At 45.4% G+C, this 15,444-nt stretch overlaps 1 protein-coding gene across 2 annotated transcripts in view; it reads right to left on the bottom strand.

Annotated features, from left to right (window-relative positions):
* SHISAL2B (shisa like 2B) overlaps positions 1–15,444 on the bottom strand; it is a 198,650-nt gene that overhangs the window by 13,582 nt on the left and 169,624 nt on the right. Inside the window, exon 3 of one of the 2 annotated variants that reach the window (XM_085631644.1) lies at positions 9,432–9,497. In XM_085631644.1, the coding sequence (XP_085487770.1) occupies positions 9,432–9,497 (66 nt within the window). Of the gene's footprint in view, positions 1–7,802; positions 9,498–15,444 lie in introns of those variants that run through there. The other variant, XM_085631653.1, reaches the window with a different exon arrangement.

The following is a 15,444-nucleotide window of genomic DNA, read 5'->3' as shown; positions in this document are numbered from 1 at the left end:
ATATCGTTTTACCATACTGCCATATGTATAAGTAGTTTAACAGAGAACACTTAGCTGTATGTTCACAGTACTATCAATCCTCTGACATTGTAAGAAGAATATCAACTTTTGGGAACAGACAGCCCTTCTCTTTCTCCAGCTCACTTTTACTAATCAAGAGAAGCCCTCTCAGTCATTCAAGGAAAGCCTGTCTCGGGCCTGTGAGCCTCTTTCTTCTCATGTTTCTATATTACATGTTGTACAATGATGTTGACTTGTGTAATACTCCCCATCTCCATCTCTGGGTAGAGACTCTATATCTAATCATGCTATTTCCAGGAAATACAAGAAATGCCATTGAGATTTCCAAAACCTATACGGAACACCAAGGAAACGTTTTTGGTCCCTTACATTTATTGTCAATTATCATAACATTAATACAACACACCTGCACATCTTAGGATGGCTCAATCAACGTCTTTGGTCTGTTACCTAATTAATGATGCATTTTTCAGTTAGCAGTCCTGGATGTGTCTATAGTGACGCATGGATAATAACACTTACATCTGGTCCTTTCTGTTACTATAGCAGCTTTCCAGGGAGAGCCCATTCTATTGTTGTTTTTTTTAAATTTCTTTTTATTCAGAACAAACAATAAACAATACAGATTCACGAGTAATGCAGTATTCACTTTTCTTTCAGCATCAATATGGCACATTAGAGTCACTTGCGGTAAATAATGGCTACCATACATTGGTAGTTCCCGCCCTTTACACCTCCAAGCCATCTAGGGAGGTTTGTGTCGGTAATTTGGGCGGTGTGCATATTTCTCCCCTATAAGAATTCCATTTACTCCATATTTGCATCCACTTTCTCGGGCACCCCTGGAACATACATTGTTTTCTCACGAAACATACACCAATCCTTTCCCTCAGTGTTAGTACATCTTGTGCCCACCACTTCCTCGCAATGTTCCTTTTAGCTACCATTCCCCCCAGGGCCACCCACCCACAATCTCTCTTTAGTTCCTTGGTCTGTTGACTCCCATACATTTAGTAGACACCATTTAGGCTTTGGTTCCAAGTGTACTCCCAATACTTCCCCCATGCACTTGATGTTGGGTTCCCAGTACCCACCTATAAACGGACAATCCCATAGTATGTGCAGGAACGTACCCTCACAACCAAAGTTCCGTCTGCAACTAGGGTCCTCTCTGTGTCACATCCTGACTAATGTGGGTACTGTAAAGTATATTCTATGCAGCACTTTCGATTGTACTAGCTTCAGTTTTGACAATATCGCCACCTCTCTGGGCGATGCTAATGCATCCCGCCATTCCTCCTCTTCCAATTCCCCAAGATCTCGTTCTCACTTTGCACGGAGCTGCGGAAGTGGATCAGGGGAGTAGTTAATCAACTTGAAATAAGGCAGCAAAATTCCCTTGTGTGGCATATACCCATCCAGGAGCATATCCTCAAGGGGTTAGGCCTCTGGCGGTGACACATTTCCGGGCACTACTGCTTTCAATGCATGCCATGGCTGCAGATTCCTGAACCTCTCGTTATCTGCTAACTCAAACTCTTGCTGTGATGTCTCAAAAGCCACCACTGCTCCTTTTTTCCAGAGATCTCCCTCCCGCAATATCCCTATAGTGTCCCATTTATCAAAGCCTTTCGATCTCCAGAGGGATCCCAGCTGTTCTGAATCCCACAGTGGGGGGGCCAGGATTATGGTCTTTGTCATCCCACGCTTTTCTGTTTCATATGCCACACCTGTACCCCATGATATGTAGGCCATGTCAACCCTAGTTTCGTCGGGTTGGAATACAATCCTCGCGTGTAATTACTCCCTGGCAAAAGCCACCTATCCATCGCATATCCTGGATTGTTGTGAGGTTGATAAATACAGTGATTGATGGAAGCTAATTGAGCCGCCCACTAGTTTTTTTTTATATTGGGCAACCCGATTCCCCCGTCATACCAGCTTTGCACCAATTTCGGAAATGATATTCGTGGCGGATTATTGCCCCAGAGCAGCGCTCTCTGCGCATTCTCCACAGCTTTGAAGTAAGTCACTGGGACTACGTCCGACGAATTATGAAGGATGCATAAAAAAAGTGTTAATTACATCATCTTGAATAGTGCCGCTCTACCCAGTAAGGAGAGCGGCAACGCTTTCCAATGTTCCACATTGTGTGTTAGCCACTGTAGTGGCGGCAACAAGTTGGCAGTATAGAATAGTTTAGGATCTTTAGTTATATGCAGCCCTAATTACTTGAATCCGTCATTAGCTATTGTCACCTGACAATCCCTAGGAAGGATGGGAGGGTCGCCGTGCAGCACAAAAATATTACCGATTTTGTCCAGTTTATTGCATACCCAGAATAGGTACCAACATTTGTGAATATGTTAAGAACCCTATGCAATGATCTCTCTGGCAAAGCCAGATATAACAAGATGTCATCAGCATACAGGGATATGCGGTCCTCCCAGCCCTCCACCCATCTCAATCCTCGAATTATAGGGTCCTTACGGATCCAGCAAGCTAGAGGCTCCAGTGCAAAAAGTAATGGGGATAGAGGACACCCCTGATGCATCCCTCTATGAAGATGGAAAATAGTAGATTTTTTGTTGTTAACTACTACTTGGGCAAGCGGTTCTGAATATAGGAGAAGCACCCAGCTAATGAATTTTGGGCGAAAGCCCAGCCTCTCCAAAACCGCAAACTGGAATGGCCATTCTATAATATCAAACGCCATGGTGGCCACTACCCCATCCTCTCTTAAAGTGTCCACCCTTCCCATAATCCCATGTAGCCGTCGCAAGTTCAGTGATGCATTCCTGGCCAGCATAAAGCCGGACTGGTCCGGATGAACCAGCCTGGAAATCACCCGGGCCAACCTGGTGGCCAGTAGCTTGGCCAGAATTTTAACTTCGGCATATAGTAATGAAATGGGTCTATATGACGAACATTTATGTTTAGATTTCTCCTCCTTATGGATCACAACTAGCATGGCTATCCTCTGGTCTTGTGGGAGATAACCCTTCTCCAGGCTCTCCTCATACATGGACTTGAGGTATGGGGCTATTCTATCTGGTTTCAGTTTGCAGAGCTCGATGGGTAGCTCGTTTGGACCCATTGCCTTCCCAGACTGAAGATTCCGGATGGCCTGGGCTATTTCCTCCTGGGCGGGATCACTGTCTAGCGAGGCTTTGTCTTCTTCTGCTAACGTTGGTAATTGCATTTCCGACAGCAGCTATTGTGCCTTGCTATCCTGCCTTGTCACTTTGGATGTGTAAAACTGCTCATAATACCTAGCGAATTCATTAGTAGTGTCTTGTGTGTCCCTAAGACTGTCTCCTGTATCTCCTACCAACTCCGTGACCAGCCGATTAGCCATTTCTCTCCTATTGAGCCAGGCCAACAATTTCCCAGCTTTATCCCCCAATTCATAAATGCGCCCAAACTTGTGTCTGTCCAATGTTTTCGCCATCTCTCTTGCTGCATCTTTATATTCGGTTTGCTTTAGTTTGAGAGTGTGTGCACTGTTCCGCCCTTCCTGTCTAGTGGCTTCACTTTCCAACTTTGCAATCTCCTGCTCTAATCGGAGTACCACTGCATTATTGTCCCTCTTTGCTCCTGCTATCTGTGATACTGCATGTCCCCGTATCACTGTCTTGAAGGCCTCCCAGAGGGTCTGTGCGGATCCTAACGTTCCTTCATTTTCTTTAAAGTAGTGATCAATTTCCTGGTTAACCTTTTGTTTGATTCTCGTATTGAGAAGTTGCCATGGATATATAGGTGCTACTCTAGTACTGCTACTTTTCCCTGTCTCAACCTGCACCCATAGTGGAGAATGGTCTGAAATACCTCTCGCTAGATGCGTGATTTGCTGAATATACCTGACCTGGTCCGAAGGGGTAAGGATGTAATCGATGCGAGAAAAGCTATTGTGAGCCCCCGAATAAAAGGTGAAATTTAATTCATTGGGGTGATGAACCCTCCAGATATCCACCAGTCCCAGTGCATGTAGAAAATGTGGAAGTACTGCTTTTGAGGAGCTAATTGCTCTGGGTTGGTGACGATCTAGGCTACTCGAAATTACGGAATTAATGTCTCCCCCCAGCACCAATCTCCCAGTGAGGAATGTCAACATCACTTTCCCTAAGTCCCTTAATGCCATTTCCTGCAGGCCTGGCAGTAAGTACACTGATGTTATGTTGAGCACTTCGCCCTCCCAGCTGCCAGACACAGCTGCATATCACCCCAAACAGTTTCTGTATACCTGGTCAATCGTCATGGGGAAAGACTTTGGGGCAGATTTACAAGCCCCCTGCGCCACTAGTACTTCACATTTTGTGACGTACTGCTGGAGTATCTTACTGCTCTATATATTACAAGAACAGGAAAAGCCACCCTGCGATGTTTTTCCTGTTCTTGTAAATATGGCCCCTTTATACGCAGAACTTTGCGTGAAAGGGGCGTTCCATGGGTGTTGCTGTGGGTGTTCCCACGTAACACCCATGGAACGAGACACATTTCCAGATTTACGAGGAATCGTAAATCTGGAAATTCGTGTGAATGCTACGACTCCCCAGGGGAGGCGCAAAGAGGAGAAATGATTTCATTTCTCCTTGTTTTTTCCTCTTTCAATGCGTGCTGCATTCTACAGCACGGACTGAAAGAGGAAGAGGCCTGGAGTGATTGTTTTTGTGCAGGAAGGTGCCCCTTCCTGCACAAAAACAATCTCCCCACAATGCAGGCATCCTTGCACCATGATGCAAGGGTGCCTGCGACGGCGCATGGCTGCAGTTTGAGTGCCAGCGCAGGGGGATGCACAGAGATGTGACATATTATTGTAAATATGTTGCATCCTTGTGCTTTGAAAGTGACTCCGTGCGACGCAGCCAAATAGCTTGCGGAATGCACTGAGTTACTTTCATTGTAAATCTGCCCCTTTCTTTTTAATACGCCCACTCTCGGTGAACCCGTGCTAAATCCAGAGTGTACCACAAGCTGGAAACCCCATTGCCCCAGGGCTTTGCACATATTACCTATCAGGTGGGTTTCTTGGGGCAGTACTATTTCAGGGGTATGCCTCTTGATAAGCTGTAACATTACTCCTCCCTTCAGTTTATCCCTTACCCTATTTACATTCCATGACAAAAGCCAGAATCTCTTCTCATTCACGGTTCCCATATGACTGTCTATCACATTTTGCTAAATAGAACATATCTATTAGCCTTCCAGATCTCCCGGGCAGCATCTAGGGGAAAATTGGGTAGGTATTTCTCCCCATATAATAGTATCTATTAGTCCCATTGTGCCCAACATCGTCTCTTCTGTGCCCTCCACTTTGCTACGTGAATCTGTAACAATTAAACATAACAATAACAAATAACCCCACAGACCCCCCTCCCTGCACCCTGCACTCCGGGCATCGAACTGCCCACTTGCCCAACCATGCATAGTGCCTGTCGCCCTTTGTAAACTAACTAAAAGTAAATTGGTGGGGGTAGGCTGCTGGCCGGCTCCCCCGGGTCTGACCCCAGCAAATCATCTTTTATCAAGTTCACCCATACATCTAACCAGCACAAAGTTAGTCACTTATCGTTCTCAGTTCGTCTCAGTTCCATGGCGACTCTGAGTGCTACCATTTCTCGGTCAAATACACCTTCACCCTCGATCTCCGTCGTTGTTGCATCTTGCCGTCTTCCTTGATGCGGGGGCTTGACAGGTCCGTTGTGACCTTTTCCTTTTCCGGCATTGTGATCCTTCGCCGGCCGCCATACCTCCAGCCAGTCCGCTGCCAATCTGGAGTGTCGAAGAACCATGGTTTCCCCTCTACCTCGTCCCTAAGTTTCGTTGGGAACTACATGGAATATTTGATTCCTTTGTCTTGCAGCTGCCTTTTGATCTCTAGAAAAGTCCTCCTTTTTTTCTGCACTGCTATGGTAAAATCCAGATAGAAGGCAATTTCACTGTCTCGTACCTTATCGGTGGAGCCGTGCGGGCAGTTTGTAGTACACTGTCTCGGTCCCTAAAGTTTAACAGTCTGGCCAACATCCGCCTAGGAGGGGCACTTGGCTTGGGCCTACCCCCAGAAACCCTGTGTGCTCTCTCAACAGTAAAGAAAGTAGATAACGTCTTTGGCTTGAGGTAATCGCAGATAAGTGTTTCTACATAAAGATCAGCTGTCTGCCCCTCCACCCTCTCTGGAATCCCAAGTATCCTTACATTATTTCTTCGGGACCGCCCTTCATAAACGTCCAGGAGCCTCTCCATTTTTTTGGCTAGTGTCTTGAAGCTCTTTTAGCATCTTTTTGCTGTCACCACTAAGTTCCACCGTGACCACCTCTACGTTCCTTACTTTCTCGCTAATGTTATGCATGTCTGCCCTCATCAGCGTCACTTCTGTCATTATCGTATCCATTCTCGATTCCAGTGATGCCCGTATTCCGACTATGGCTTTCATTATATCCCTCAGGGACAGATCTTCACTTTCCGGACCCCGTGCCATTTCGTCACTCCCTTTACCAGTGACCTCTAGGTCAGACCATTTCTGCGTCGCAAATTTATCTAGTTTGGCCGGGAGGGTTTATTTTGCACCTCTACCCCCGGACATCGCAACTTATTCGCCGTTGGTCTACTCAGGCCGGGTCTGATCATATATTCTTCATGGCCTACACATTCCCTAGCACTCCTTTACTGCTCTGTTGTTTCATCTAGGAGTCCACTATGATCTGGCATCTCATCCCCTTTTATGTCTTGGCCCATAGGGTGCTGGAGTCTGTTTCCCCATATAGTGAAACATGGAGTGATGTTTGTCAGGGGTACTGTTCTCTGTTATCCAATGCCCCACTGGACTCGGGTATTACATGAGCCAGTTGCTGCTTGCACCTCTTTGTGGATTGTCGCTTATTTACCCATGATATTGTGTCTTAGGTAATGGGAAGCCCCCCTGCGCTCTCAGTTGGCCCTGCGCTGATTTCTGCCTCCACCGCGCAGGCTGGTGGTTACACCCCAACCGTCTCACTGCTCTGGTATGCATGCATCAGTCGGTTGCTGACCCAGCTCCGCGGTTGTGGTTTTATTCTTTTGCACCCAACTGATTCTCCCAGTTCATCACCCACACAATGCCATTTTGAGTCTTTGGAGTCTTCTCTGCAATAACTCACCCAGGGCACTTACTTCATTTGACCACGTATTCCGAGAAATGTGACCAGTACCTGGCTGCCACCAACGTGCTGTCACTCTGGAAGGGGATATGCCGTGTCGCACTTAACGCTCCACCTCTTCACCACAGTCGGCCGCCTTTCCGTCCTAGCGGCTCACTGGCTGAAAGCATCCGTTTTCCTGCTGCATCCCTGTTCTGTACTTCGATTTGTCTCTGGCCTGACGGCGCCTTGCACCACCGATGGCAGGATTTGATCTGGGCTACGCGTTCAGTGAGACGCGTTGCTACGCTTCCCCCTCCCCTTTCCTTTTAGGCCGGCCGCACCAAGAAATTAAGGCCGATGCTTCGCACCCGTCTTGGTCCACAATCCTCGGTTCACGCTGCCAGTGCCAATTTTCACACCACAGCTTCGTCGTCGCCTCTATGTGCTGGCATGATGCATCAGCGCCTCGATCTCACCTCATTTGCGGATATGTTTACGGATTAATTAGGGGCAGAAGCCCTGGGACTTTCGGAGCTCTACAGAAGTGCGGCCATCACTCTTGGCGTCGAAGCCACACCCCCCTGCCCATTCTATTGTGGATAAATGTACTTCTTAGAAACATAAAGTAACTTCTCTGCTGAATCAGAAAAGACAACATCGACGAAGTGTGAATGCTTTTTAGAAACATCTAGATTTACAGATCTCACTTGACAGAACTGAATGCCTAATCAACGTTCTTCACAAGTATGGAAGGATAATACTGACACTCACTGAATGTCCCTGATTCCCACTGTACATATGCATCACATTTAAGATCAGATGCAACATCAACAAGGCACTCAACTCTGAAAACCAACCGATCAATATTAGGACCTTGGGTGGAGCACACACTGTAGCATCAACTTCACCATGCTTTAAATCAGGAAATTTAGGAAGGAGAAGACAAGATGGCAGGCATTCTGTTGCTACAATCTTAAATATGGAATGGTGTGTATGTCCGGATCACCCAGGCTCCATCGCTTTTCCACCTGCTCGAAAAGCTGAAAACCAATCTCTTCAAGCAAGAACAGTTCACGTGGTATTTACGCACATGTTGAACTACCCTTGAAGAGTTCCCAATATCACCCTTTCCCACCTCACCCTTTCTCCTGCTCACAGCTACGGCCTTATGTTTGCTGTCTGACCCTCTTGTTAAATGCTAAAACAACAATTAATGGACAGAATGCTGCACCATGTGAATCATTCACCCCAGTACAGAGATCTGTCACCGTGAGATCTGTCATCGTGAGGTGGCATGGTGAGCAAAAAGAACAATGGATTTAACCCAGATCTCTTGACTGGGGGTGAATGTTTGATTTGCTCTGCATTCTGTCCATCATCAAGTGTCTTTTGACCCTCTCTTTAAGACTTGCCATTGTAAACCATTACAAATGATGCTGTATCCCAACACTCCCTGTTCACTCTCCCAATTCATCTGCACTACCCACTGTAACACTCCATTGTGTACGGGACTCAGTGGCTTTGTAGCAAGGCTTGTACTAAAAGTCACTTTCTTATAAATATACAGGTATACTGATCATATTCCAAAACTCTACCACAACAACATCTCATGGGTTTCAGCAGATTACAAGGATGTGCATTTTGCAGAAGGTGTCAATCCAAACTTTACGTTGGATTTATTTTGAGATTTCCATTCTCAGATGCCAAGTGTTGATGTCCCAATGGCACTGCCCATTACCCATGTCTTCACTGATTCCCAGGTGTAAAAAGAACTTAATTTATGTTTAGATCTCGAAGTACTCAGTTTGTTAACAGCAGACATGTCCATTATTCAGACGATACGACAAATTAGAGAGCTTTCCTGACCACTAGAGAAATCCAGATGTGAATTTCCATGTCCTTATTTAAAGGTTTTCTTTTTTCGTTACAATGCAGCAGGACATCGTTTGTGAAGACAATGTTCACTTACCGGTGATGCCATGTACTATGTAGAGGGACAGCCGTTTACTAACAGAACCTTGGCACAAAGAAATAAACCCATGATCAAATCCAATTTCCCAACACTGCCTGTAGGCATTATAAAATCTGCCCTACAGAAGGGTGTAGTGAAATCTCAATATGCACTTTCTGTGTCAACTGAGTAATTTAATCACAGTACATATCATCATCTTCTCAGTTCAAAGCAGTAATTAAATGTCCGCTTTAGACACATAAGTGGATAGTCTTCCCATACAATCTCCAGGCACGCAAACTAGGACCTATTATTTCAGCTGCATTCAATAATCCCTTGACCTTTGTTGTGTTCACTGCTCTCCACGTGTTTTGGAATCGAAGATCTCTCCCTCTGGATCTCTGCATCTAGTAATGATAATAAAAAACAAAGAGGTCATGCAATACATCATTAAAGAAGAAGAAAACAGTTCACCATCCATGTATAATCCTCTAAAAATGCATACACTATCTGCTTTTTGGATATAGAAATGTAATCTGCTTTATCCTCAGTTTTTACATTACGTTCAAGGAAATGTCATTCTCCATCTTAGTAATGCATTTCCTTTATTATGATAAACAGCCTGCCAACAAGCAATAACCAGTAAGAAGGACAATGTACTTGTTGTGAACGGAATGACACAGAAGAAAGACATTTGGCTGGTGATGTGAACCCTCTGCATGGACCAGAGGAGAGGAGACATGAGACCACAAAATGGGCTTGAAGAGTAGGCTAATTTAGCTGTGCTGTAAGCCTGACACTGCAAACACCCAATGCTCTTCAAGTAGCAAGTTTTTAATTCTTTACTGAAATATAATGGATTCTAAGTCACCCTCTACTCATGGTCATATCACTCTACTCACTCCTGTAGCTAAGATCATGGATAATTATATGTTACTAAACATATAACAATGCTTTTAGAGAGCCATGTCATTGTGGATACCTTAAAGTCTGGTTGCCAGCTCTTAAGGCTCTAAAGGAATTATTTAGAATTTAGGAGATGCAGGACATCTGCCACAAATAGACTGATATTTCGTCGTCCCTTTTTAGAGTGTAAAGTGCCTATTACTTTGTGGAATTCCTCTTCACACAGTTATAAGTTGGTGTAGGAAAGTAGGATCTGCTTCTATGTTTACCCCCACTTTTTGCCTGATGCTAAACTGTATTTGACTAGTCTGACTGGGTTTCTGCTGATCAGGAACCCAGTCTATCTGCTTCCTCCATAACCTGTTGAGTTCAGTACTTATATACATCCCAGATTGGATACTGGGGTACCCTTATAAGTCCCCAGTATATGGTACTAAGGTACCCAGGGCATTGGTACCCCAGATGCCTCCCATGGGCTGAAGCAGATATTATGCCACCCAAGAGAGACCATTCAAAATGGATCTACAGGCCCGTCATTGCAGCCTGTGTAAGCTGGCGCTACCACCACTTACTAAAGCTATAGGTTTCCTATATCTAGGGTTACTGCGCTTAAAACCTATAAGTCACCCCTATAGCAGGCCTTTCCAATCCTGAAGGCAGGGTGCTTGGTTGTAATTGAGAGGGTCCCCTGCATGAGCAGGACACCCCTGCAGCCTAAGGAGTCCATTCTCCTAGGTTGTCAGTTAAGTAGCCATATACTATATAGAGGGGCACCGCGTAATTACACGATGGCCATCTCAAAAACGGTTGAAACAAATCCTATCATGTTTGGTATCAAACATGTTGGAATCATACCCCCACATCGTTCCGGTGTGGGAGGTATTATTCCAAGCATTGGAAGAGCCCTCTGTTAAGACTCTCAGTGTTCCCGGTAGCACCCTTCTTGACCCGGACAGCACAAAATGGTTGCTGTCGCCCAGAGACAGGATTCTGGCCACCTGCTACTGAACCAAGCTCGAGCAGGGGAAGGCAGAACAATAGGCATCCTGTCAGAGGGAGGTGTGGCCACCTCCCAGACAGGATTTACTGTATTGGGATGGGATGGGTACGCTTGCCAGCGCCACTCAGTCTGCATGAGGGGCACATTTGGTGTCCCTGTGCATAGTCCAGTTCAAACTAGTCCTGGGAGCCATTGGTTCCCGCTCTGGCGCGAAACTGGACAAAGGACATGGGAGTAAACTCCCCCCTGTCCATACTCTCCCCTGGGAGGGTCCCCTGAACCTTCCCAACTCTTTCCCTAGAGTACTGAAGGGCTTTCCAGGGTGTAAGCCCCGAGATTCGTCATGGGATAAGATTCAGATCTGACACCACTGCTCTTCTACCGTCTGAGCACTATGGACTTCACTGGACTTCGTTTGGGCCTGATTTCGTTGCCCTTCTAGTCTGCTGCATCGTCTGTGCCTGTGCATCATACAGGAACCTTCCAAGGCATGTGAAGCATCAAAGACACTTGAATAAATCTCCCTTGGAGTGAAGGAGTCACTCCCTTGCATTTGCAGGCAACGCAACTAAGTTGACCGGTCTGCTGATCCTGAGCTCCTCCGGACTCCGAAAGGTTCTGCAACATAGGGGTGGATTTCGACAGCTCCTGAAGCATGCCCTGCCCTCTCACCTAGTTTGTGGCCAGTATCCCTTGTGGGGGTTGCAAAAACTGAACCCCTGTGCACTGTGTCAACATGCAGTTGCAAAGGCTTGTTGACTTCTTTCCAAGAAGATCTTCAGGCTCCAAGTAGCCCCAATCTCGAGCACTAGAATCTTCAGCCACACCATATCCCGTGCATTGTGGCCTGCATCTTTTGGTGAGCTGCTTGAAGTACTTTCGTGACTCCTGTGCCTCTGGTCTCTGGGTCCACTTGAGGGTCACACTTGTTTCTTTTGCGCTCCCCTAATTTCTCGGGCCCTGTCTTGACTCTCCTGATTGTGGTGAGTCTCCTATAAATTGCTGGTCCCGACGTTGCTCCTTCGTCACTTCCTGCGCTGGTTGCATTTGCCAAGGCTTGTTGGTGCTCCCGCCGGACACCGACCCCATAGCACTTGATATCCTTTGTGGGACAGCTTGTGCGCGGCTCCTGGTCCTCCTCAGCGACGCCTGGTCCTCACAGCTGCAGAGTCAAGTTCATCGTCATCCATCCTGCAACACCCGACATCGGAGGGCATTTGTCTTTCGAGTCTCCTGGTCACCTCTGAGTGACATAGACTCTGTCTCCTCTGCTTGCAGGTACCTCTCATCTAGAATCCATCCTTGGATTCCACCGGATATTTTCTCCTTCTTCAACCGCAGTACTTTCGCGAAGTCCGGTTTCGACTGCGATTTCCGACAGCACGTCACTTATATGCACTCGGCTTCCCTGGTGTAGGTAACGTGGGTGCTAGGGTATCCACAGGTGGGGTGGCTCTCCAACCTTCTGTCTTCCACGGGGTTTCTGCAGGGTCCACTGGGAAGGGTCCTTAATCTTTTAAAAATCCACCTCGATGTACACGTATAGTTGTACGGAGCACACGGTTGTGTTACCACACTGTACACGCTCTCCCCAGCACTTCTACGTCCTCTCGATATTGTCTTGACCCGAGTCAGGGTTCTTATACCACTTTCTTAGTATATGGTTTGCACCACTCCCCCTTCCCCCCAGGCCACTGTGTATTTCGTGCTATTTACTGTGTTTCTTTGCTAAAGTATTGTATGCATTGTGCATATCTCTGGGTAAGAGATTTTTCTATGTGTTAGAGAGTATTATATAATAAATACATATTTTTATAAATACTTTGTGTGGTTCTTTTTTACTTAATCTATACTATAAGGTTGCATTCTGGTAAAAACAAGCTGCTTTATACTCCTTCTGGACTAAGCCCGAAGGCTCTTCTCCACAGCTACCACTTAGAGGGCTGTCTAAGGTTGTCTAAGATCTCTTAAATCACCATAAGGGTTGTCTGGACTGGTGTTAGGTGTCCACTTACATAAGTATACATCATATACCAGGCCAGCTTCTCACAGTTAGTGTTGTTCCTGCAACCAGATTTGCCAGGTGTGGAAACTCTGAACCCAGTTTTACTGGCCAGAGAATTAAGCAGATAAAACAGCTTTGAGAAACGTCTTCCGTGCAGCCTGGCCCTGTCCCGATCCTCTACCAAGGCATGGGGGAGCATGTAAAGCTCCTCCCTACCAAGGGATCGATCTCTCTCTTTCTCTCAATATATATGCAGAAATATCTGGTGGTGATGGAAATTCCAGCCAACTAGAGTTTCTGCACATCTGTGGATGTCCCGCATCTGCTAGACTTGAAATAACCCTCTAAATCGGGCTGGAGTTTGTACTAGATAACTTAAATATCATACTGGATAGTGGTGGTGTTGTTGCCTCAAGCCTAGTGGATCTTTTGGTGGGCTTTGATATTATACATCACCAAATCCTTCTGTCTTGCCTATACGGACACTCTTGAACTAAAGGACATGTCCCAGAATTGGCTGATATCTTTCTTATCATATAAGAAGCAGAGTTAATAGGCCCCTTTCATTTCAACGATCCACACCTTGTCATGCAGTGTGCTTCAGGGTTCCTCGTTATGGCCTATCTTTTATAATGTGTATGTGAGGGTCCTGGTAATATTGATCAGAGTCCATGACATTTTATACAAACATTGAAGACATAGACACAATTACAGATGCTTGTTTTCACAGCTGTATGATTGGTATAACAAGGTGGATCTCAAAAAGGTCCTCAGAAGCTCAACAGAAGTTGATCTGTTTGATTCTAGTAGCTCTATTGACTTATGGTGCCTTTACTATTGTATATCATCTTTGTCTGAGGTTCACCAAAGTTCAATATGCATCATACCCTGGCCTTTCAAGTAAATACAACAGCAACACCTACTTTGCTGCTCATTAGCTCATTCACAAAATGGTACTCCCACCTTGCCCACTATTATAATAGTACCTGGTGCTTCCCAAATATTTGATAATCTGCTTTCTAGCTGTGGACGCGCAGCGTTTTCTGTTATTACTATCTAGGGAGAGAATTTGAGTAAAAACTTGAAACATTCCCTATTAAATAAAGCATAACCTTCAAGTTCCCACACATTGTCCATCGCACAAAAAATCATCACGGTCTCCATTTTCTGCAAGTAAAACCTATGTACCATCTGCAGGCAAGTATGATAAGATCATGGTGAAAACATGGCTAGTCTGCCATGAGGTTTAACCTACAAATGTTTTCCCATGACACAGGGCATTTTCCAGGAGCTGTGCCAAAGACCACAGGAGTAGTGGTGCACTTTATATAAATAATAAATTCAAACTAATACTCAGGAGCGAGATAAGTATGAGTGAGGACAGGAGATACGACAGGAGAGATATGAGGGACAGAGCTAGAGAAAGAGAGAGGAAATTAGAGCTGCACTGTCGAAACTAATGGGAGTAATGAAAATAACTCGAGCAAACTCTGGCTTTTCAAAATCCCTGATCGACAGTCTATCAGCGAGCATTCCAGGCTAGAAGGGTGACACGTCTGGGCTTCAAGCTTGCCTTATTTTCCATTCTTGGAAAACCCAAGAGTTTTTAGCATCTCTCTTCGATATTCCATGAGGAATAGACCTACTAAGGGATGGTTTTTACGCCTTCCCTTGACCAGGTTGGCGCTGAAGTAGGCATCTTTGAAAGAGTGGTTAGTAACAAAATCCATCAACTACTCACCTATGTTCCTAAACCCTCATACAATTTGGACTATGCCGAATATCAAGCCCTCAAACATCTGGCTGATAACACTGATGTTACCATAAAACCCTCTGACAAAGGGGGCGGCATTATAGTGCTAGATAGTACTGCTTACAAAAAGCAAATGGAGACCATGCTTAGTGTACCAGAACACTATATTAAAGTCAGGTCTTTTCCGGAACAGAGAATTAAAATGGAGATTTTAGAAATCACCCAAAGAGCGGTAGAAAGGGGCTACATATGTGAACAGGAATTTGATTATCTTAATGTTCCGTTTCACAAAATTCCCATTCTGTATGGGGTTCCTAAGACCCATAAAAATTCTATCTCACCTCCCTTCAGACCTATCGTCTCCACCATTGGGTCCCTGACTGAACCTCTCTCTAAATTCGTAGATGTTTACCTACAACCTTTAGCATCTAAACTTACTGGCTTTATTAAAGACACTGGTCACCTTATTAGTATCATTGAAGGTTTTTCTTTCAACCCTCACACTGATTTCCTGGTCTCAATGGAATTGAGGCCTTGTATACTAATATCCCTCAAAGTGAGGCTTTAGTAGCTGTGAAGAGTGCCTTAGAGACTGGTGATACTAACTGTGACCATCTGTTTGTTTTAGAGTGTCTGGCCATTGTCCTCAAGGAAAACTTTTTCGAATTCGAGGGTAATATCTAGAAGCAG

The sequence above is a fragment of the Triturus cristatus genome, chromosome 2_1, assembly GCF_964204655.1.
Source record: "Triturus cristatus chromosome 2_1, aTriCri1.1, whole genome shotgun sequence".
NCBI lineage: Eukaryota > Metazoa > Chordata > Amphibia > Caudata > Salamandridae > Triturus > Triturus cristatus.
Note: the sequence above shows the minus strand (reverse complement) of the source record. Positions and strands in the feature narration are given on the sequence as shown.